Source organism: Bubalus bubalis, chromosome 17 (genome assembly GCF_019923935.1).
Source record: "Bubalus bubalis isolate 160015118507 breed Murrah chromosome 17, NDDB_SH_1, whole genome shotgun sequence".
In the NCBI taxonomy this organism is placed as follows: domain Eukaryota; kingdom Metazoa; phylum Chordata; class Mammalia; order Artiodactyla; family Bovidae; genus Bubalus; species Bubalus bubalis.
This window is the reverse complement of record NC_059173.1, coordinates 54175909-54198811: the sequence shown is the minus strand read 5'-3', so window position 1 is coordinate 54198811 and position 22903 is coordinate 54175909. Positions and strand designations below refer to the sequence as shown.

Below are 22903 nucleotides of genomic sequence, written 5' to 3'. Positions count from 1 at the left end.
ATTCACAGGGAAAAAGAAAACAAATGACCAATAAGCATTTGAAAAGAAACAACTTCACTAAATAAATACAAATGCAAATGCTGAGATAAAGGTTTTCTCTAATTAGGTTGGCAAAATTCAATAAGACTAATATCATCCTGCAAAGAAGGGGACATTCTTACGTATGATTCATTAGTATCATCAAGGAATTTCAGCTAATCAAAGGTTAACCCAGGTACATCAAAACATAAAAAAGGAAAAGAAAAAAAAGGGGGAGAGTGGAATTATTGCAGGCACATTCAGAGACAAACTGCTGGCTTCTACTATAACAGAGGGTCGAGGAGGAGAAAAGTGGAGGGTAACACAGGGAATGGAGTCTTGTCACAGGCCAGACCGTGAAGTGTCCTAGAGGCTCTTTAGAGCTCAGAGTGGAAGGATGGGGGCTCTGCTCTGGGAGGATGAACAGGCAGTGGGGAGCAGGTGAGGTGATCATCTAGAAGGCTCTTTGAAGTAGAAGTTATGAGGGCAGGAAAAATCAGACAGCCCTGGAAACATAAAGGCGACATGGAGGAAGAAAAAAAGGGGAAAGAGCAGCATCACTAGAACGAAGAAGCCAGAATGAAAACAAGAATCTCCATGTTTCACTGCCCCAGTCCCCTCAAATAGTAAGAGGACTTTTTTTCCCCTTAAAATATTTTTATTTATTTTTAATTGATTGATGATTGCCTTACAATATTGGTTTGATTTATGCCATACATCAAAATGAATTAGCCATAGGTGTACACATATCCCTTCCATCTTAAACCTCCCTCCCACCTCCCACCCTTTCGCACCCGTCTAGGTCATGACAGAGCCCAGGTTTGAGTTCCCTGAGTCATACAGCGAATTTCTATTTGCTATCTATCTTACATATGTTAATGTATATGCTTCCATGCTCTGTGTGTGTGCTTAGTCACTCAGTCGTGTCATGGACTGTAGCCTGCCAGGCTCCTCTGTCCATGGAATTCTCCAGGCAAGAATATTGCAGTGGGTTGCCATGCCCTCTTTCAGGGGATTTTCCCGATCCAGGGATTGAACCCAGGTCTTCCACATTGCTGGTGGATTCTTTACCGTCTGAGCCACCATGGGAAGCCCCATGCTTCCATGCTACTCTCTCTCAAATATTAAGAGTATTTTTACTGTCCTCCTAATTACTTATCCTACCTGTCTCTAATACGACTGCTGATGCTCTGAACTTAGGAAGAATACAGGCGAGGTGTTCTGGTAACACCCTTTGTATGTGGGCTTCACATTAAAACTATTAACCCTCACAACTAATAACTGAGCTCTTGCAAAGGATGACTTTCAAAAATCAAACTGTGTTTTTAACCACAAGCATAAGTGCTTCATCATGAAGGCACATTCTTGCACTAAACAGAATAAGTTTGCCTTTTTTATGATTATTACCTTTTTAAAAATAATTCTGTTCTACAAAACCAACAATGCATGTAAGGGTCTCTGGTTCTGAGAGGAACACACACACATTCTCTCAGACACACACACACTCAGATCTCCTGTGAGTAAGCCTGAGGCTGTACGCAGCAGAGTGTCTGATCCAGAGGGAATTTCCTCTGCTGAGAAGAACCATCACTGCACAAAATACAGCCCTCGCTCTCATCAGGTTCAGGAAAAAAACAGGAGGGAACCCAAGGGGAAAAAAAAATTGAACTTCTGTCTGTTCAGTAGATAATGATCTTGAGAGCAAAGTGAAAAAGTAGATTTGTGAGACGGTTCTTTTTTTTCCCCTTTCTCTAACTTCTGTCAATATTTGAACACCGTGCCGCAGACAGATGTACGACACAAGAGCTGGGGCAGCTCTCCCAACACACGACCGTCATTCGAGTGGGTTTTCCTTGTTTGGGTCTGGCCCTCAACCTCTGTGGAGTGGGAACTGGCCTGGAAGGCTGTTGGCTGACTTGGCACATTGCACAGGCTGACCTCGATCTGAGCGGGCAGGACTGGTGTTGCTCTTTGCGTTGGTAACACGTGGAAGAGGCAGGCATTTGCCGTCAGGATATGCTGGTGCTGTGAGAACTCTCTGAACTCTGAAGGCCTCTTCCATTTCTCTGCCTGGGACCTGAGATCACCTCTCTTTAGAGGTCACTTATCCTGCCATCAGCAGGAAAGGATACCCTGCCAGTTTGCTCTTATCCTAGGATTGAAAGAGTGGGGGAAGGTGTTCTTAGCCTCCATTAGCTCATTCAGGGTAGCTGTTAATGTGTTTCTTGGGCAATAGGGATGACTTTCTCAGCTGTAAGACTGGAATTTGAGGGATGGTTGTGAGGTTTAATTTAGATAATAGGAAATTACATAACTCAGTGCCTGATGCATAGTAGGTAGACAGATGTTTTTTTCTTCTCTGTGGTTCAGTCTCCCTCTCCATTAAATTGACTTACTGGCAAAATAAATATTACATGATCTTATTGTCCAAATGGCTTTGGAACAAGAGTTGTACCAGAAGCTCCGGTAGCACTAGTCGGTAGGAGATGTGAGGTCATAGCAACCCAGTCTCTTCTCTTCCTGACATTTCTTTTCTTGGAAAGTCTCTTAGCTGTTATTGTTTTGGTTGTGGGTGTTGTTTTAAATATAAAGTTCTGCTGCCAGAAACACCACCCCAGGCTATTAAATATTCAGGATGGAAGTCTTGAATGATCATAAGCCGTATTAACTTTTAGCTCCTTTTCATTGATCCTGGTCATTGATCACATCCTGGTCATTGATCACATCGTCCTGCTTTTGGAAGGATGAGAAGAGAACAGACAAGCCAACCAGAGGACCCTGCTGTGATCTGATAGAAGGCGATTTCAGAGATTTCTCGCAGCATACAACCTGAACACCTGTGGAAAGGCAGTAAAGGGTCACCCATCCCAGCCTTCTTCCTAGACACGTGGTGTCACCAGAAAAACGGCCAACATTCAGCAGCCCCTCTGTTCCTTTCTCCCTAGAGACTAAGAAGGTGATGGGACTTCTCTCCACTGGCCTGTACAGAGGCAAGCATCCTTCATGGAGCAGGGTTGATACTACCGCTTTCATCTCAGTAGGATTCAGGATTGTCCCTCAAGTGTTTTTATTGTGTTCTGTGATGCTTCCCATTTTCTCCAGTATCTAAATGCTGCTGCTGAGGGTGTACCTGTGGTGTTTTGCTCAGAAATAGGGCAGGACCGTTGCAACTGAGGAAAGGTGGGAATGAATTTACATTGCGTTTCTTTTCCCCTTAGGGTTCATATTTATCATAATACTTCTCTTGATCCAAAGTAGAATAGGGACTTCCCCAGTGGTCCAGTGACTCTGTGCTCCCAATACAGAGGGCCCAGGTTTGATCCTTGGTCAGGGAACTATTACTAGATCCCACACGCTACAGCTAAGACCTGGCATGGCCAAATAAATTTTTTAAATATTTAAAAAAAAAAAAAAAAGAGGCAGAATCACTAATTTCATCAAACATTAGATTTATAAAGTCTGAAATATGTGAACTGTTTTCTATGGAGAAAGCATTTTCAACAGATTAGTAGGTACTTCAATATAAGGCTAAAATGGTTATTCTGATAGTTATACCTAAATCAGAAGTGGGATGCTACATTCATAGGAATGCTAACAGCTAAATTTAATTTGATCTGAGCAACATTTCATTAGAAAAAGCTTTTAACTATACACTGAGTGGGTTTTTTATGAAAAAAGAAAAAGACTTAATTTATTTCAATGAGAAAAATGTCATCAGTAGATATTTAGGAAATAATTGTCCAAATTATTTCATATGATTCAAGTGTCATTGAATCATGTCACATACAGTTTTTGGTTTTTGAGCAAGGAAGCAAATGTGGTCTAGTTCCCTCCTAACCATTAACTTCCTGGCCCTTGGTGAAAAAAAATTGTGTTAAGAGAAAAGGATCCTTATTGACTGTGATTTATTTAAGTAGCCATGTTTTCTTGTGATATATTCTAGGTAATTCATTCTATACAGAATGAGATATAGCAATAAAACAGTCTTTGTTCATTTGTATTTTATGTTTATGTAGTCAATAATACAAATAAACAGGTTTTTTGTTCTTCATAAGAGTGCTTGCTTACTATCCCTTCTAAGGGATGATACTGTTTTACCACTTTAGAAGAAATTATTTTAGGAGAGTAAAGCATTCATTGTGGTGTTGTGGTCTGTGTTCCTTTTTTTTTTTTTTTTTTTTATGTCTGTGAGCCATCTGGAAGCCATATTTAAGTGTTTAATGTCCCTGCATTGCACAGTATTTAATTATTTTATACCTTTTCATCCATGACTCAGGTCATTAACCCAGGAAAAAGTCAGCAGATTAACTGCTGCCTTTATTTTCAACCCAACTCTGCAAAATTAGCTCAGCAAAATGACTGGGGAGACACCAAGGAGGTGACTCCTGGGTTTTGTGAAATATGTAGATAATAATAAGAAACCTAAATGTTGACTGGAAACATAAATATTAAAATATACCAGTTGGTGACGTGAGAAGAACCAGCAATTTAAAGATCCCAGTGTAATCATGGCTACTGATGTTCAAAATCACTGCTTAAATGGTCATGTGGATACTTCTGGCTACATTTAAAGTACAAACCCTCTGAACCCAATGGGCAGAAGGTATATGACAAGGTTATTACTGAACATTGAAAGCTGAAAGGTTTTTATAAAGTAAAACAGTAAGTTCAAGCTTAGAAGGACTCTGAGTTTGTGTGTTTGTACAATGAGGTGCGGACGTTAGGGCAGTTGTAGAGAGAGGTGGGTCGAGCTCTTGTTGTCAGAAGGTAACAAAGAGCAGGGGGGTTTTCAGAGTGTGCCTGGCCAGCAGAGCTCCACATCAGACCGCATCAGTTCAGTTTAGTCACTCAGTCGTGTCTGACTCTTTGCAGCCCCATGAACTGCAGCACGCCAGGCCTCCCTGTCCATCACCAACTCCCAGAGTCCACCCAAACCCATGTCCACTGAGTCGGTGATGCCATCCAACCATCTCATCCTCTGTCATCCTCTTCTCCTCCTGCCCTTAATCCCTCCCAGCATCAGAGTCTTTTCCAATGAGTCAACTCTTTGCATCAGGTGGCCAAAGCCTTAGAGTTTCAGCTTCAACATCAGTCCTTCCAGTGAACACCCAGAACTGATCTCCTTTAGGATGGATTGATTGGATCTCCTTGCAATCCAAGGGACTGTCAAGAGTCTTCTCCAACACCACAGTTCAAAAGCATCAATTCTTCTGCTTTCAGCTTTCTTTATGGTCCAACTGTCACATCCATACATGACCACTGGAAAAACCATAGCCATATAATGATGTATAAAATTGTATTGTGCTTGGTTCTAGAACCACATCACATATTGTCAAGACAGTGTGCCATCTCAACCACATTTCGGTTAAGCGTGACCTGTCAGGGGCATTAATTCCAAACCTGAGGAGTACCATGTGGTTTGGTACTAAGTCAATTGAAACTCACACTGCAGATGTTATTATTGAGAATAACTTTCAGTCCCTAGTAAAATATGAGTGTGGCTTGGGTTCCTATTCTTACATGCGTCTAAGGTGCTCTATCGTGGACCCGTCCTTTTGAAAGAGTATTTGAGTGGAACTGATGCAGGCAGAGAAAGCTTGGCATTCGCCCTTCCCTGAGCAAGGAAGGGACCCCCAGGCTGCTCAGGGCACTTGCTGGCAGCATCTAAGCACAGACCTGAGGGTGGGGGAGCATGGAAGACGTTAAGGTTTGCCTTGTGTTTCCCTTTCCCCAGGGCACCTGGACGACGATGGATTGCCTCACGGCTTCTGCACAGTCACCTACTCCTCCACGGACAGATTTGAGGGCAACTTCATTCACGGAGAAAAGAACGGACGGGGCAAGTTCTTCTTCTTTGATGGCAGGTAGCACTCACGGTTTGGTTTTGTTTCGTTCTGGGGGTAGGAGGTAGGTACCAAACTATTTGGAAGAATGATATGAATGAGAGAATTTCAGTATTTTAGTACAATGTATAGAAAAGGTCAGGGTAAGCCCAACATGCATGTACTGCTTTGGGGCCCAGGGAATTCGGCCCCTGTTACAGAACTCAAGTGGCCCGCACACAGGGAAGCCAGTCTGCTGACACCAGGTGGTGGTGAGGGAAAGTGTTCAGTGCAGGGCCCCAGGCAAGGAGTCCAGGGCACCTAGTGCTGCCTGTTACACTCCTGCACGGGCTTCAGGAAAGCATTTTTAAAGACAAGGTAAGGGCGGGGCATCCCAGGATATGTAATGCGCTTGTGTACAATTCTCTGATTGACGGTGAGGTAACAGGGCAGAGTCATGGGGGTTAGCTTTACCAACCCAGAGGCGCCAGTAAGTCTGGGGGCTACTCGCTCATGGTCATCAAGGGGTCAGTTTCTTCCATTTGGCGAGGGATTTAGCATCTGTAAGTCAACCTGGGAAATGTGCATCAGTACTGTTATCTAGGTACTTCAGAGGGGAGGTACCGCAGAGGATATGGGGGAGGGGTCTGTCCTGGGAAGATCCCGTAGCCATCATCACCTCCGAGGGTGTACTTGTCAAAGACACCCTCTGCCGTGCCAGATTCAGGGGCCCTCATCTTGCACAAGTTGGTGGGTCTTTGATGGATTTCACCTGCTTGTTCAGGTAATGTGCCTCCATAAAGTTACACAAGTGGGGATCGTTCTTCATCAAGGACCAGTGTGTGCAATCCCAGTAGTGACTGATCCACGCTCTTTTTCGAGTGTAATGCACACTTACTCCATTGCATTCAGCCCATTCTCAGACATCATGGTCCAGTTTCTTGATTTCCTGAAAGAAGCTTCAGCCACCCCACTGTTCCTGCAGCTTCATCATTTTCTCAGCATATTCTCTCTCCTCCTGAGATTAGTCAAGAGAATATTTAGCAGAGGTCCTCAAAGCCCCGTCATCACGGTTCACACAGTAAGACGGGTGAACATAGGTGGGGCCAGCTCCAGGCCCAGTGTTGTAAACGCTTGTCTTTGGGGTGATCAGACACTGCATGTGATACCTTAATGCTGACATTTTAATAGTGTTTCCTGTGTTCTCCCTCTAGTTAAAATATTTTTCACAGCAGGATTCTTTTACTTGGCTTTCACCTCCTGTATGAGAACACCATAAGGCAGAAGTTCTTCACCCTCTTGAGATAGGTGGGAATAGCTAGGACTGCTGCTGCTGCTGCTAAGTCGCTTCAGTCATGTCCGACTCTGTGCGACCCCATAGACTGCAGCCCACCAGGCTCCCCTGTCCCTGGGATTCTCCAGGCAAGAACACTGGAGTGGGTTGCCATTTCCTTCTCCAATGCATGAAAGTGAAAAAATAAAGTGAAGTCGTTCAGTAGTATCCGACTCCTAGCGACCCCATGGACTGCAGCCCACCAGGCCCCTCTGTCCATGGGATTTTCCAGGCAAGAGTACTGGAGTGGGGTGCCATTGCCTTCTCCGATAGCTAGGACTAGTCTCTTTCAAAAGAGATGGGTTACACAGGCCCAGCTTGCTGGTAGTGACTTTTAAGCCATGTTGTCTTCAGAAATGAGGAGTGGCTGGGTGAATTTCTCCAGCAATTAGAGGAATTCAGGGGCACAGAAGAACTGGCTCTTTTCATACCACTTGACTGAGTAATACAGAAATGGATTTTTCTTTTGGCCACATGTAGGATCTTAGTTGCCTGAACAGGGATCCAACCCACGTCCCCCTGAGTGGAAGCACAGAGTCCTAACCACTGGACTTCCAGGGAAGACCCCAGAAATGGATTTAGCTAAAAGCAGATTATAGAATTCTGTGGGACAAGATGCTGAAAGCTCAGCTTCTCTGTACACCAGTGCTGAATCAAATCTTGGAGACATAGTTTTGGGTGAACTAGAAAAGAGTAGCTTTATTGCTTTGCCAGGCAGAGGGGAACACAGCAGGCTAATGCCCTCAAAACCAAGTGTCCCAGCTTGGGGAAGACAGTGACAAGTTTTATAGTAATTGTTCACATAGGGCGTGACCAACTCATGGATATCCTTCTGATGGGTTGGCAGTGAGATAAGTAGGAGTCTATATGGTCAACCTTCAGGTTCAACTGGTCTGGGGTCTACATTGCTTCTGGGCAGCATACCGTCATTAATCGCTAACTTCTCCCACCTGGAGGGAGTTTCAGTCTCTGCAGAATGGCTCAAAGATATTGTCTGTCACCTGTATCTGTTGATGGGAAAATAGGACTTTGCCCCAAGGCTGCTCTGGACTGTTTCTCCCTGGTCTTGCATCCCCTCCCTTCCCTAATTAACAATTGCTTGAATCTGCCCCTTGAAACTCAGGAGAGGTCATGGAGACTGAATGAAGTTTGTCGCCTATAATCAAAGAAATGGGAGCACAGAAAGGCCTTCTGCCCAGGAGCCCCACAGGGTCCTGCTCAGTATCAGGCATAGCACCACTTGCTAAATTCTTGACACTGGTAATAAACTGAAGCTTCCACAAACCTTGAAATTTCTTCAGGAGAGAGATTGTCTAAGCTGATAGCTGAAGGGTGATCATAGGCACTGGCTTGTGACCCAGCATCCCATCCCTTTTCTGTAGGTGGAGTGAGTTGCTTTTAAAAAAAAATATTAATACGTCTTCAGGCTCTCAATTATCTAAAATAAGGAGGGGTGAGGAAAGCAATAAAAGCCTCAGAGAACTTTTGTAAACTTTTAACTCCAACCTTCTCTTTCCCATTGTCCCCAACCCCACACTCAACCTCATTTTAGCAGAAACTGGCTTCCAAACTATTCATGTTCATCAGTATTCTACTTCCTTTTTTCTGCCCTGGTGGATACCCAAGGCCTGTAGTGGCCTCTTACTGGATTTGGTATCAGCGCTTTTCTCTCTCACAACCCCTTTAAGCCATCCAGAGGGAGATTTTTCCTGCCTCGTTTATTTAAAAATAAAATAAATACAAATAAAAGAGTTTATAACTCTTTTTTGGAAAGTGTCACTATTTACCTCATGCAGTTATTCTTTTACTCATTCAATAAATATATATTTATAGGAATGTCTTATTTCCAAGGACTTCCCTGGCAGTCCAGGGGTTAAGACTCCTCACTTCCAATGCACGGCGTGCAGGTTCAGTCCCTGGTTGGGGACTGAGATCCCACAAGCAACAAGTGCAGCCAAAAATGAGTCTTATTTCCCCTACAGAAGTGAGGTTTCCTTGAGGGCAAAATCTGTGTCTGTTTCATCTTCTATGCTTAATAGCACTTTCTCTTAATTTGGTACTAAAAAAAAGTTCTTGCTGAATGAGGATAGGAGATGAAAAAGAGGGTAGAATTCTCACACACGTAGACACACACACACAAGTATTTAAAGAGCACCTTAAATCTCTTACTTTGAAGGTCATACCTAATTAATTGATTGACTCTGGGAAAACAGTCCAGCAGGTTTGGTTGAATTTAGTGTTGGTTGTGGGCTTGCTTTGGGCTTCCCAGGTGGCTCAGTGGTAAAGAATCCACCTGCCAACACAGGAGACTTGGCTTTGATCCCTGGGGATCCAGGAGATCTTCTTGACAATGGCACCCTGCTTCAGTATTTTTGCCTGGAGAATTCCACAGACAGAAGAGCTTGATGGGCTACAGTCCATGGGGTCACAAAGAGTCTAACATGACAGAGTGACTGAGCATATGGGCTTGCTCTGTACTCAAGAGTTGGGCTAAGCTTCCCAACCAGTGTGCCAGGAATGAGGCCTGGGGTGCTGAGTGGGACCTTGAGACTTCCAAATGCATCCCTCCTTCTGCCAAGCTAGTCACATCCAGCTCTGACCAGCTTCATCCAGTTCCTCCAGTGTGCCTTACTAATGCAGCGATCTGCCTATGGGTCAAGACCAGGGCAAACTGGAGCACCAGGTAAGGCTGAAGCATTAGGTCAGTAACCATCTCAGGAATAGAAAGAAATTCACTTTTTTTCTTTTGGGGACACAAACTCACTGGTTTTTATACCTACCACTCAAACACCTGAAGAGACTTAGGTCCAATGGGAGACTCAAGGAATGATGGAATTAGCAAGGACCTGAAAAGCTCACCCTTGTTAGCCTTGTGCGCATGGCAGGTAATCCCTTGAGGGAAGAAGATCAGTCTCACTGCTTTTGTGACATGGGATGAAGTTGTGTGGTGACAGGTTCTCAAAAGGTCGCAATCACCTTCTCTCTTAAGCCCAATAACGATCATGTTGTGAGACATCTATTAGAAGGATTTGTGAAAGAATAGATTTATGGTCACGGTGGGGGAGGGAAAGGGTGGGATGACTTGAGAGAGTAGTCCTGCAACATACATTACCATATGTGAAGTGGACAGCCAGTGGGAATTTGCTGTATGATCCAGGGAACTGAAAGCTGGTGACTTGGAGCGGGCGATGGGGAGAGAGGTGGGAGGGTGCTTTAGGAGACGGGCTGGAGGGGCGTATGTATCCTATGACTGATTCATGTTAATGTATGGCGGATACCATCCCAATATTGTACTAATAGAATAATTATTCTCCAGTTAAAAGTAAAATTAAAAAAAAAGAATTTGTGGAAAAATTAGTGACTCTTATGACTGAAATAAAATGCTATGTAATCTGTTAGATCTAACGGGGAGGTGCAGGAAGTGGTCATAGAGAAGTCAGTTTCTACATGAAGCAGCACCTTAGTTTACATTGCTTTATTAATTTTTCTCCCTATTACTGCTTCCAATTTTGAGGGGGTCTGATGTATTGAGTAAAATAAAGTGGGCATTCATGGTTTTTTACTAGCAGTCAGGAGGCTTTAGTCTGGAAAAATTCCTCCAAAAAGGGTGAAATTAAGGTTTTGAAATAACCATTGAGGAAACAAAAGGTTTCTGATTAAGTTTTTTAAAGTTGTGCGAACCTGTAGCGCTAGCTTATGTTGCCATCAAAGGCTTTGTTTGCAGTTACAGGAGCCTGTGTTTGGAAAATTCCAGGGTAGTGACAGAAGACTTGGCTTGATGCATTTTTAATCTTATATAAAACCTGAACCTGAGTGTATGATTTTTTTTTTAACTTGAGGCATGATTCATATACAAAAATCTGTACATGTTTAACGTACACAACTTGAATTTGGCGTAGTCTGCATCCATGAAACCATCACCACAATCTGTGCCATAGACTGGGTGTGTGATTTATAAGAAGGTTTCAAACAAATAAAAACTTATATCAAGAAAGGTCTGGAATCAGTTTTTCCCTTACACTGCTGCTGCTGCTGCTAAGTCGCTTCAGTCGTGTCCGACTCTGCGCAGAATATGATAAATCTGAATAAGAATTTTAAATATGCAGATCGCCAGGAAAGATGGCCTGGAAAAATAGAAGCAGAATATTTTATTTTGATTTTAAATTACATAGGTAGCAAATACTTGGTAGAAAAAGGCACTTCAAGAAATACAGAAATGTAAAAAGTGAATATGCTCAGTGCTTCAGTCATGCTGACCCTATGGGCTGTAGCCCGCCAGGCTCCTCTGCCCATGGGAATTCCCAGGCAAGAATACTGGAGTGGGTTGCCATTCCCTTCTCCAGGGACTCTTCCCAACTCAGGGATCGAACCCAGGTCTACCACATTGCAGGCAGATTCTTTACCGTCTGAGCCATCAGGAACTAGTTATCTATTTCTAAATCAGTATAAATAGCCAACATGTACATTTTTACTGCTGTCTTAGCTTCAGAGGCTTCAGAATTGTCGCCAGTTTTGAGATCTTAACAGTTGACCTGTCTTCTTAAGTTAAATCTGGCTTATTATGTCAGAAACGTAAAGTCTGACCAACCAGATAGTTTATCCCACAAATGAGGAATGAATGAGAAAATTGACCTGATTTTTTAAATTGTCTTTTTAAGCCTTTTTTTTTTGCCACATCATGCTACTTGCAGGATCTTAGTTCCCTGACCAGGGATTAAACTCAAGCCCTGCCGTGAAAGCACCAAGTCCTAACCACTGGGCTACCAAGCAGTTCCCCATTTTTCCCCCTTTCTAATGCAAAGAAGAGGATTGTCCTTAAGATTAGGTAATTGGGACTCCCTAACATCTGCTCTCGTCCTGATATAATGGTATTTATGTGGTGAGGAGAGAGGAATCTTGAGGCTTTGTTGGTGTGGTTCTGGAGTCTCTCTGGCACTAGTAATTCACTGGAGTACTGTAGGGGATTACAAAATGTGTAGTATGCAAAATGCTTCAATATACACATCTCTGATTTTTATACAGTAATAATCCCAGATTCTGGGACATGTTAATATCCTAATTGTTCTCATCTCAGCCAAGATTTGTGGATGTAAAGACAATTTAGCAGGACTTCTCGAAATCTTAGAACGGTAACAAGAAAAAGGTATTTCAATGTAGAGGGGCTTTGGGCTGTGTGATATTAGGGCATCATGTGGTTTTTAGCCTGATTATGAAATAGAGATAAGTGAATTCATTCAGGTTTTTTTTTTTTTAAACATTATTGATGCTTCCTCCTGACCTGCCAATTAGATTTCAAAGTATTATTTGTTACTCCATGACTTCATCCTCCTCTGCCCAAGACATTTTCTGATGTTGATTTGTTCCTAATGAATCTAGTTAAGAGGACTCCTTGTAGTTAATCACTGACCAGATAACTTAAGAGAAGCTGCCCATCTGATGAGCCACTGAGAAGGGTGATATTTTCCAGGTGACAGGTCCACAGAGGAGTTCTTTTGTTGGGTTTTTAGAAAGCGCTTGGTTGCATTTCAGAGAAACTGGAGTTGGAACAGACTTCTGAAGTCATGTATCCCAACCTCCTACACAAGGCAAAAGTCCCTTCTATGTTGCTTTTGTTGGAACCAGGCTCAACAAATACATTCATCTGTATCCTAAGGAACAGTTCTGGCTGAGGCAGAGTTTTGTGATGGATGAGAAGAAAGGGAGAGGGAATGAGATGGAGAACTTTGAATACCTACCATTTGTTCAGCACTGGGCATACAGCCTTCACAGCAATCTGTGAAGTGGGTTTCATAGTCCTTTTTTACTTGTGAAGAAACTAAGGCACAGAGAGGTGAAGTGACCTGCCCCACGTGACCTCACCGGTAGGAGCTGGAGCTGAGAGTCAAGCCAAGGTGAGTTCAATTCCAAAGCCACCCCTCTTCTCCCTGAATCTGCTCCCTTCCTCTCACAGGAAGCAAGGATATAGCTCCAAACTTCCCTGGCAGTCCAGTGGTTAAGGCTTCGCACTTCCACTGCAGGGAGCCCAGGTTCAATCCCTGGTCAGGGAACTAAGATCCCACATGCCAAGGGAAAAAAAAAAAAAAAGCTCTGATCCTGACCTTCTGTTTCATGCCTTCATTTTACTTGAGGTTACTCATTAGCTTTAACTGTGGAAAATTCAAAGGAGTCCTGGGGTGAATTCAGTTACTTTCTTGTAGGAGCTTAAACAACTTGGGAGCTTGGCACATTGACGGGAGATTTTCCAGAGGAATCAGTTCAGAAGAGCCCTGCCCTAGCGAGTTGGCCTCCCTAAACTTGTTTCCTCATTTGAAAAATGGGGATAATTATTATCAACTTCTCCTAGTTGTCAAGACTGAGTGAAAAAGCCTGTAAAGACCTTAGAGTGGAGGGTACCTAGAAGGAGCTCTACTAGTAATTTTGTAAAAACTAGATCACCAGTCTGTTAAAAAAAGGATATAACTCAGTTTAGGATATAACCCTTTATAACGGGTTTCCCTGGTGGCTCAGTCAATAAAGAATCCACCTGCAATGCAGGAGATCTGGGTACAGTCCCTGGGTCGGGAAGATCCCCTGGAGCAGGAAATGGCAATCCACTCCAATATTCTTGCCTGGAAAATTCCATGGACAGAGGAGCCTGGCAGGCAACAGTCCATGGGGTCGCAAAGAGTCAGACACGACTTAGCAACCAAACTCAGGAGCAGCCAGATGAAAGAGATGCACTGAGCAAAGAAAGAGGAAGGGGCATGCGGCTCCCAGACCCCCTCCAAGGGCATCACTCCCCCAGCGTCTTCACAAGTTCACCAACCCAGAAGCTCCCTGCTTTTTTCCTATTACTCTGTCTGCATTTTTTCCCACACAATCAGATAAACACCTCCATTTCCCCACATCATTGCCTTTTGTGTATGTGTGTGTGGTGATAATACTTAAGATCTAACTCTCTTGGGAGTTCCCTGGTGGCCTAGTGCTTAAGATTCCAGACTTTCACTGTCAAGACCCAGGTTCAATCCCTGGTCAGGGAACTGAGAGCCCATAGCTATGTGGCATAGGCAAGAAAAAAGATCTTCTCTCTTAGCAACTTTCGAGTATAAAAGTATTGTGAATTATAGTCACTATGCTGTATATCCTCAGAACTTACTCATCTTATAACTGGAAGTTTGTACCCTTTGACCAACATATCCACATTTCCCCACCCTCCAGCCCCTGGAGTCCACTACTCTTTACTAGTCTGTTTCAAGGAGTTAGACTTTTCTTTTTTTATTTCAAATTTTTTGGCCATGCCAAAAGGCATGTGGGATCCTAGCTCCCCAACCAGGGATTGAACCCTCACCCCCTGCCTTGGAAGTGAGGGGTCCTAACCCCTGGACTGCCAGAGAAGTCCCAAGTTAAGCTTTTTTAGGTTTCTCATATGAGTGGGGACATAGAATATTTGTCTTTGTCTGACTTACTTGACTTAACACAATGCCCTCAAGAGCAAGGATGGATTATTATTGTTATGATTTTTTTACTATTATATTTTATTACTGATGTTACTATTATCAGTTAACAGGGGCCAGCAGGGTTTTCCCAGGGCTTATTTTTACAGAGCAAAACTCAATTTCACTGATTGCTCTTCACATATCCTACTGTTATCTTGAAACTTTATAACAATCAGAAACTGCAGACTCATAGATCTTCTATTAAAAGGTAAGAAATTTTGAAGATAGAACACAGGATTACATGGAAGCATGACAGAGCTCCGTTCAGTTTGCTTGTCACATCCTGGAGGAAGTTGGCATTTCTGGTTGGATAGAGCCCTAGCAGATGACTTGGGTTTTTTATTGCTGTTCTTCTTTACTTAGTTCTCAATATTTTAAGAGATAATATGTAATATACTGTTGTATGCTGATGATATCTCAATTTTTTTAAAAAGAGCATTTAAAAAAATAGATATTGTCATGCAGCAAATTTGGCCTTGGCATACAGATGAAGTAGGGCAAAGGCTAAGAGAGTTTTGCCAAGAGAACACACTGGTCATAGCAAACACCCTCTTCCAACAATACATCTCTAAGTCGCTTCAGTTGTGTCCGACTCTGCGAGACCCCATAGACGGCAGCCCACCAGTCTCCCCCATCCCTGGGATTCTCTAGGCAAGAATACTGGAGTGGGTTGCCATTTCCTTCTCCAATGCATGAAAGTGAAAAGTGAAAGTGAAGTCGCTCAGTCATGTCTGACTCAGTGACGTCATGGACTGCAGCCTACCAGGCTCCTCCATCAATGGGATTTTCCAGGCAAGGGTATTGGAGTAGGGTGCCATTGCCTTCTCCTGCACTCATCTCACACGCTAGTAAAGGAATGCTCAAAATTCTCCAAGCCAGGCTTCAGCAATACGTGAACCATGAACTTCCAGATGTTCAAGCTGGTTTTAGAAAAGGCAGAGGAACCAGAGATCAAATTGCCAACATCCGCTGGATCATCGAAAAAGCAAGACAGTTACAGAAAAACATCTATTTCTGCTTTAGTGACTACGCCAAAGCCTTTGACTGTGTGGATCACAATAAACTGTGGAAAATTCTGAAAGAGATGGGAATACCAGACCACCTGACCTGCCTCTTGAGAAACCTATATGCAGGTCAGGAAGCAACAGTTAGAACTGGACATGGAACAACAGACTGGTTCCAAATAGGAAAAGGAGTACGTCAAGGCTGTATATTGTCAGCCTGCTTATTTAACTTCTATGCAGAGTACATCATGAGAAACGCTGGGCTGGAAGAAGCACGGCTGGAATCAAGATTGCCAAGAGACATATCAGTAACCTCAGATATGCAGATGACACCACCCTTATGGCAGAAAGTGAAGAGGAACTCAAAAGCCTCTTGATGAAAGTGAAAGAGGAAAGTGAAAAAGTTGGCTTAAAGCTCAACATTCAGAAAATGAAGATCATGGCATCTGGTCCCATCACTTCATGGGAAATAGATGGGGAAACAGTGTAAGACTTTATTTTTTTTATATAAAATAAAATCACTCCAAAATCACTGTAGATGGTGATTGCAGCCATGAAATTAAAAGACGCTTACTCCTTGGAAGGAAAGTTATGACCAACCTAGATAGCATATTCAAAAGCAGAGACATTACTTTGCCAACAAAGGTCCGTCTAGTCAAGGCTATGGTTTTTCCAGTAGTCATGTATGGATGCAAGAGTTGGACTGTGAAGAAAGCTGAGTGCTGAGGAATTGATGCTTTTGAACTGTGGTGTTGGAGAAGACTCTTGAGAGTCCCTTGGACTGCAAGGAGAGCCAACCAGTCCATTCTGAAGGAGATCAGCCCTGGGATTTCTTTGGAAGGAATGATGCTAAAGCTGAAACTCCAGTACTTTGGCCACCTGATGCGAAGAGTTGACTCATTGGAAAAGACTCTGATGCTGGGAGGGATTGGGGGCAAGAGGAGAAGGGGATGACAGAGGATGAGATGGCTGGATGGCATCACTGATTTGATGGATGTGAGTCTGAGTGAACTCCAGGAGATGGTGATGGACAGGGAGGCCTGGCATGCTGCGATTCATGGGGTCGCAAAGAGTTGGACACGACTGAGCGACTGAACTGAACTGAACTGAACAATGTTTTAAACTTAGTCAAAATTTAATTTGGCTAGAGATAGGAGTTTAAAGTAGAATTACCCTTCATTTAAAATATCTTTCTTGTGTCTTCCCTGGTTGTGCGGTGGTTGCCCAATGGAGGGGTACTAGATTTGGTCCCGAGTCAGGGAACTGGATCCCACATTCTGCAACTGAAGAGCCCATGTGCTGCAACTAAGACCCAGCATGGCCAATAAATAAATAAATAAATAATTTTAAAATAAAATTTCCCTCTCCAGTCAGAATGGCTGTGATCCAAAAGTCTATAAGCAATAAATGCTGGAGAGGGTGTGGAGAAAAGGGAACCCTCTTACACTGTTGGTGGGAATGCAAACTAGTACAGCCACTGTGGAGAACAGTGTGGAGATTCCTTAAAAAACTGGAAATAGAACTGCCTTTTGATCCAGCAATCCCACTGCTGGGCATACACACTGAGGAAACCAGAATGGAAAGAGACACGTGTACCCCAATGTTCATCGCAGCACTGTTTATAATAGCCAGGACATGGAAGCAACCTAGATGTCCATCAGCAGATGAATGGATAAGAAAGCAGTGGTACATATACACAATGGAGTATTACTCAGCCATTAAAAAGAATACATTTGAATCAGTTCTAATGAGGTGGATGAAACTGGAGCCTATTATACAGAGTGAAGTAAGCCAGAAAGAAAAACACCAATACAGTATACTAACGCATATATATGGAATTTAGAAAGATGGTAACAATAACCCTGTATACGAGACAGCAAAAGAGACACTGATGTATAGAACAGTCTTTTGGACTCTGTGGGAGAGGGAGAGGGTGGGATGATTTGGGAGAATGGCATTGAAATACGTATAATATATATGGAACGAGTCGCCAGTCCAGGTTCAATGCATGATACTGGATGCTTGGGGCTGGTGCACTGGAACGACCCAGAGGGATGGTATGGGGAGGGAGGAGGGAGGAGGGTTCAGGATGGAGAACACATGTATACCTGTGGCAGATTCATTTCGATATTTGGCAAAACCAATACAATATTGAAAAGTTTAAAAATTATATAAAAATTAAAAAAAAAAAAAAATCTCCCTCTAGATTCCGTACCAGACAGAAGGAAGGGAACACGGTGCTGGAGGGAGCAGAGCTTATGCCTCAGGAGCTGGAAAGCCCCAAACCTTCTAGAGCCCAAAATGTGAAGGAAAAGCCAAAGCTGTTTAGTCTCCTTAAAACACTTTTGTGTATTCAGATATTAAAGAGAATTCTTCAGTGAAAATAGTTGAATAGATTGCAGATGTATCTGCCTAGGTAAACAACTATAAAATTTTTTCATTTCTTTGTAAGTTAGGTTTTCTCATTTAACTTAATACTGGAAAATTAAGTACAAGAGCTTTGATAAAACAGATAAAAATGGTCTGTGTGTATATGGGAAGAAAGAAATCTAATTAAAACTCATTTTTAAATTTTCTCTATGTTTTCAAGTTATTTGATTCAAGTGCTGGTACTGGAAAAATCAAACCATTTTTTGTAGCTTCTTAACATACTAAAATATCTGCCAAGTGTTGAAAGAAATTTTAAGAAAATACAAGTCAAGAACATTGGGTATGGTATGATCCCATTTTTGTTAAAACAGCCAACATGCAAGGTTGGAAAATGCATAATGTATTAATGGAGAAAAAAGTCTTAAATGATATATGCCAAACTGAGTAAGAGTACAGGGGGGTTCTGCTTTCCACATCTTTGTAGTGTTTGATTTGCTTTATGTTTGTTCATTTTACAATGAATATGTTTTACTTTTTTCACTTAAAGAAGCATTTATTCCATCCTTCCCTCAGAGAGGAATCTTTCTAGCTGGGTTTTTTAAAAGTAAATCTAGAGTAGTGTTGTTAATTTCTTTGTCTACTCCAGGGTCTCATAACCAGTTCCCTAGTGCTGCTGTTTTAAGCTAAGTTTCTCAGTAAAAAGCTCACCGTCATATACATGAAGGTGTGTGCTTAATAATAACAGTTGTTATTCAAGTTGTCGTTATGTCCTAACATCTTCTGAGCACTTGCTGTGTATTAAACCTTGTAATCCTGAATAGCCTCATTAGTAGCTGCCATTTACAAATGGAGAAATAAAGCACAGAGTTTAAGAAACTTTCCTCACTTGCTATTGAGTGGCTACAAGATAATGCCATTTTCTCACAGTTGATTTCTTTTTTTTTTTTTTTTTTTTTTATGCCCTCCCCTGTTGATTTCTTTTTTAAATGCACATACACTTCATATAAAAAATTCTCCCTGCGCTTGAGAAATACTCTTAACATGGTTATGTTCCCTCTCAATTGCCTCTTCTCAGAGCAAGATTATCCCAGTTTCACTCTTTCATTTAGGAAATAGCGCTTGAAGATATGCTGTGTTTATATGTGAGGGGAGAAATACATAATGCCCGATTTGTTCCTGTAAAGGGCTTACAATCTATTTAGAGAAACGGGGCCCATAAGCTGATCATGGATAAAGACGTGGCACTTCCTGTACCAGTCCATGACTAGGCTCCGGTGACTGCGGTTGCCGAGGTCAAGGTAGCCTCCTTTGGAAGCAGGGCTCCATGTGGGGGAAGGGTAGGCTCCCGGAGGCCGATGATCAGCACCCTTCTCTATAGCATAACTCCCTGTGCCATTTCAGCAAGAAAAAGATTAGAAAGTTTTCCCTCCATAGCTACTTCTCAAATATGACTGGATACTAACAATTGAGTGCAACATAATGCCATTTTCTCATAGTTGATTTCTTTTTTAAATAGAAAAAGACCAGAGGTTGGAGAATATTCATTCTTTTCCCAAAGTTATTTTTGTTTTGAATGATAAAAAGGCAAATGTGACCCATAACTTTTTTTTTTTTTCCTGAAGGCATCCTCAGGAATTTAAAAAGTTTAGTTACGTATGTTTTAAGGGAAGAAGCAGGGAAAACAGAGTATAGAAGCTAAGATACGTAGAGGTGTGATTGAGGCAAGTGAATAATGTAAGCAGGGGCTTCTAGAGCAGAAGTCGGGCAAACCTTTTCTGCCCAGGGGGAGATAATAAATATTTTAGGCTTTGGGGGCCACATATGGCCTCTGTTGCAACTATTCAACTCTGCTGTTGTGATATGAAAGCAGCCACAGAGGATACGGAAAGGAATGTTCGTGGCCGTGTTCCAGTAAAACTGTATTTACAAAAACAGGCAGCCAGCTACGGTTTGCCAACCTCTTCGGGAGGAAAAAGTTAGAGAAAGAAGTGGTGCCTTTAACACCAGACTAAGAAGGTTTTTTTATTTTATTTCCTCAGTGACAGAAGACTTCAGAGCCTTATCATTTTTTATTGCCTTGGAGATCACAGTTCCTATGCTAACATGTCCCTTTTTTGTTATCAGATTCCACCCAAGTTACCAAAACAATTTACCAAGGAAGCTAAGCTGTTTCCTCAGGCAGGGGCTGGAAAACAATGCAGTAAGTTTTGCTCTCCAAAGTCTTAAGACTTTGCATTTGGGAATCTTAGGTTTATTGAGCTATAGGAAATAGCAGTTTGTTCTTAGGATTATGATACTAATAAGGGTGGGCTCTGCTGGAAGGGAGGGGGAGACAAGCTACTGGACATGACCAGGGGGAAATATGTGCAAATCCACATGATCGTTTAACTGATTCTTGAGAGCCATGCCTTGTAGATTTCATCATAAACCTAAGAAATATTGGCAGTCTAGTCTGTCAGGGGATAATTCTGCCCAAACACACACAGTAACATTTTGAATGCCACTGAGAATTCAGTCAATAGGGTTGCCAGGTTTAACAAATAAAAATCCAGGCTATCCAGTTAAAATGGTATTCCAAGTGGCTCACTGGTAAAGAATCTGCCTGCAAGACAGGAGACCTGGGTTCAATCCCTGAGTTGGGAAGATCCCCTGGAATAGGAAATGGTGACCCATCCCAAAATTCTTGCCTGGAAAATTCCATGGACAGAGGAACCTGGCAGGCTACAATCCATGGGGTCGCAAAGAGTCAGACATGACTGAGCACACACACACACAGATAAGCAACAAAAAATGTTTTAGTATAACTATGTCCTGTTCAATATTTGGGACATAATTATGCTAAAAAAGTTATTTGTTATTTATCTGAAACTCCACTGAGCATCCTGTATTTTATCTGGTAATTCCCCAAGTCAAAATGGATAATTAAATAGTTTTTTGTCCTGTCTGTTGTGTCATTATATCGGTTGATTGGTTATCCTTCACCAAGATTGTTCTTTTCTTTTTTTTTTTTCGTGGTTGAAATCTAATGACAGTGTAATCTCATTAATTCCAACCTCCCTAATTTAGACTTTTGATTATTGATGCAAGGGCTTTGCTGAAGTACACCTTCATCTCTACATGAATTTACTAGGCCTATGTATCATCGATCGTACAAACAAAACTGAAAGAGAATGATTGATCTCTTTGGGAGACTACAGATAGTCTAATTACACTGTAATCAGAGGGTATCGTTATTTCAACTGTTGCTTTTCTTTTAATAATTACAGATCGTTCTGTCATTCATTAACAGCAAGATAAGACTGTTCCAGGCAGAGTCAGGTGCAGCCACATCCGTCCCCATGGCTCCCTCCTGTCCCCAGTACCTGTCTCCTGGTTTTGTGGCTGTCTTGTTCATAATGCTTCCTAGATCCTCATACAACTGTACTCACTACTTGAAGGCATCCTATAAATATCTGTTAGTTGAATTAATGAATGAGTGTTATCTGTGCATGTTAAGATAATCAAACTGTTTGTTGCTAAGCATCTTATGTTTTAATTGTAAAAAAAAAAAATAATAATTTGAGTTGGTCTTTCCCTTTATTCCAAATTTCAGTTCATGAAGGAATTTTTGGATAAAGTTAGCTTTGTTGCATAATGGCCTTTGCAAGGCTGACACTCAAAATATGTTATGAAATCCAAAAAAGTGTTTTATGAGGAGAGAAAAAAAGGTTCTTATAAAATCACCATAAACACCCCTGTGAGCTTTCTTCAGTTTTGGGACTATGGGTCTCAAACTTTCTATCAGGCTACTAATGAATCCACCTACAATGCAGGAGACTCAAATAACTGGATTTGATCTCTGGATTAGGAAGATCCCCTGGAGAACGAAACATCAACCCACTCCAGTATTCTTACTTTGAGAATCCCATGGACAGACGAGCCTGGCAAGCTACAGTCTATGGGGTCACAAAGGAGCTGGACATGACTAAAGTGACTAAACAACAGCAATTGATGTTAGTCAGGTTTAGCCTGCCATCTTCCATACGTTACCCCCATTGCCCATGATTACACACACATCACACATAGACACACACACAAGTACCTCCCCAGATATCTTCCGAAGAGATGGAAGGGGATACTTTTGAATGGATACTAACTGTGGTTGTCACCAATAAATAATGCATTAATAGTGTAAGACAGATAGGTAGACATCTACACGTTCTAAACCACGTTTCTATTATTGGAGACCACTCTATACAAGCCATCTAAAGACCCTTGAGAACTCCCAGTGAGTTCTGGACCACTCTTGAGGGAAGTTAAGCAGGAGTGGTTTATGTGTGGAAAGGGTAACACCAGCATTTCTGTTGCCTGGTATTGGTCAGCATCTAGCCTTGGAAATGTGTGCTTAGTCACTCAGTTGTATCCAATTCTTTGTGACCCCATGAACTGTAGCTCACCAGGCTCCTCTGTCCAAGGGGATTCTCCAGGCAAGAATACTGGAGTGGGTTGCCATGCATTCCTCCAGCAGATCTTCCCAACCCAGGGATCAAACCCGTGTCTCCTGCATTGCAGGCGGATTCTTTACCATCTGAGCCCCCAGGGAAGCCCCAGGAAACATAACTTAGATGAGGCTTATTCTGTTTCCACTTGTGGTTTCTTTCTCTTGTATTTCTTTCAGTAGAGAAACTGGATTTAATAGGAGCTAGGAGATTAGGAATTAAATCTTCCTCTGTTTCTAATCCTACTCATATCTCAGGAGTATTTTTCCCTAGCAGTCTCAGAGAACTCAGGAGGATATATTGAGTACAGGTGGGCATTGGAACAGAGGTGGGCATGATACGGTCCTTTCTTTTAGGAGAGTGGAGTCGCGGTCTCACTCTCCTCTTCTGTTCTCCCTTCTCT

At 42.3% G+C, this 22903-nt stretch overlaps 1 protein-coding gene and 1 long non-coding RNA gene across 3 annotated transcripts in view; both read left to right on the top strand.

Moving 5' to 3' along the window:
• SETD7 (SET domain containing 7, histone lysine methyltransferase) overlaps nucleotides 1-22903 on the top strand; it is a 55575-nt gene that overhangs the window by 4896 nt on the left and 27776 nt on the right. For both annotated transcript variants that reach the window (XM_006079261.4, XM_044930445.2), the window contains exon 3: nucleotides 5753-5882. In XM_006079261.4, coding sequence (XP_006079323.2) covers nucleotides 5753-5882 — 130 coding nt within the window. The remainder of the gene's footprint in view (nucleotides 1-5752; nucleotides 5883-22903) is intronic.
• LOC123329986 lies at nucleotides 7324-22902 on the top strand. The gene is made up of 3 exons (XR_006545652.2): nucleotides 7324-13064; nucleotides 20147-20222; nucleotides 21289-22902. It is a non-coding gene; the product is annotated as an uncharacterized LOC123329986 (long non-coding RNA).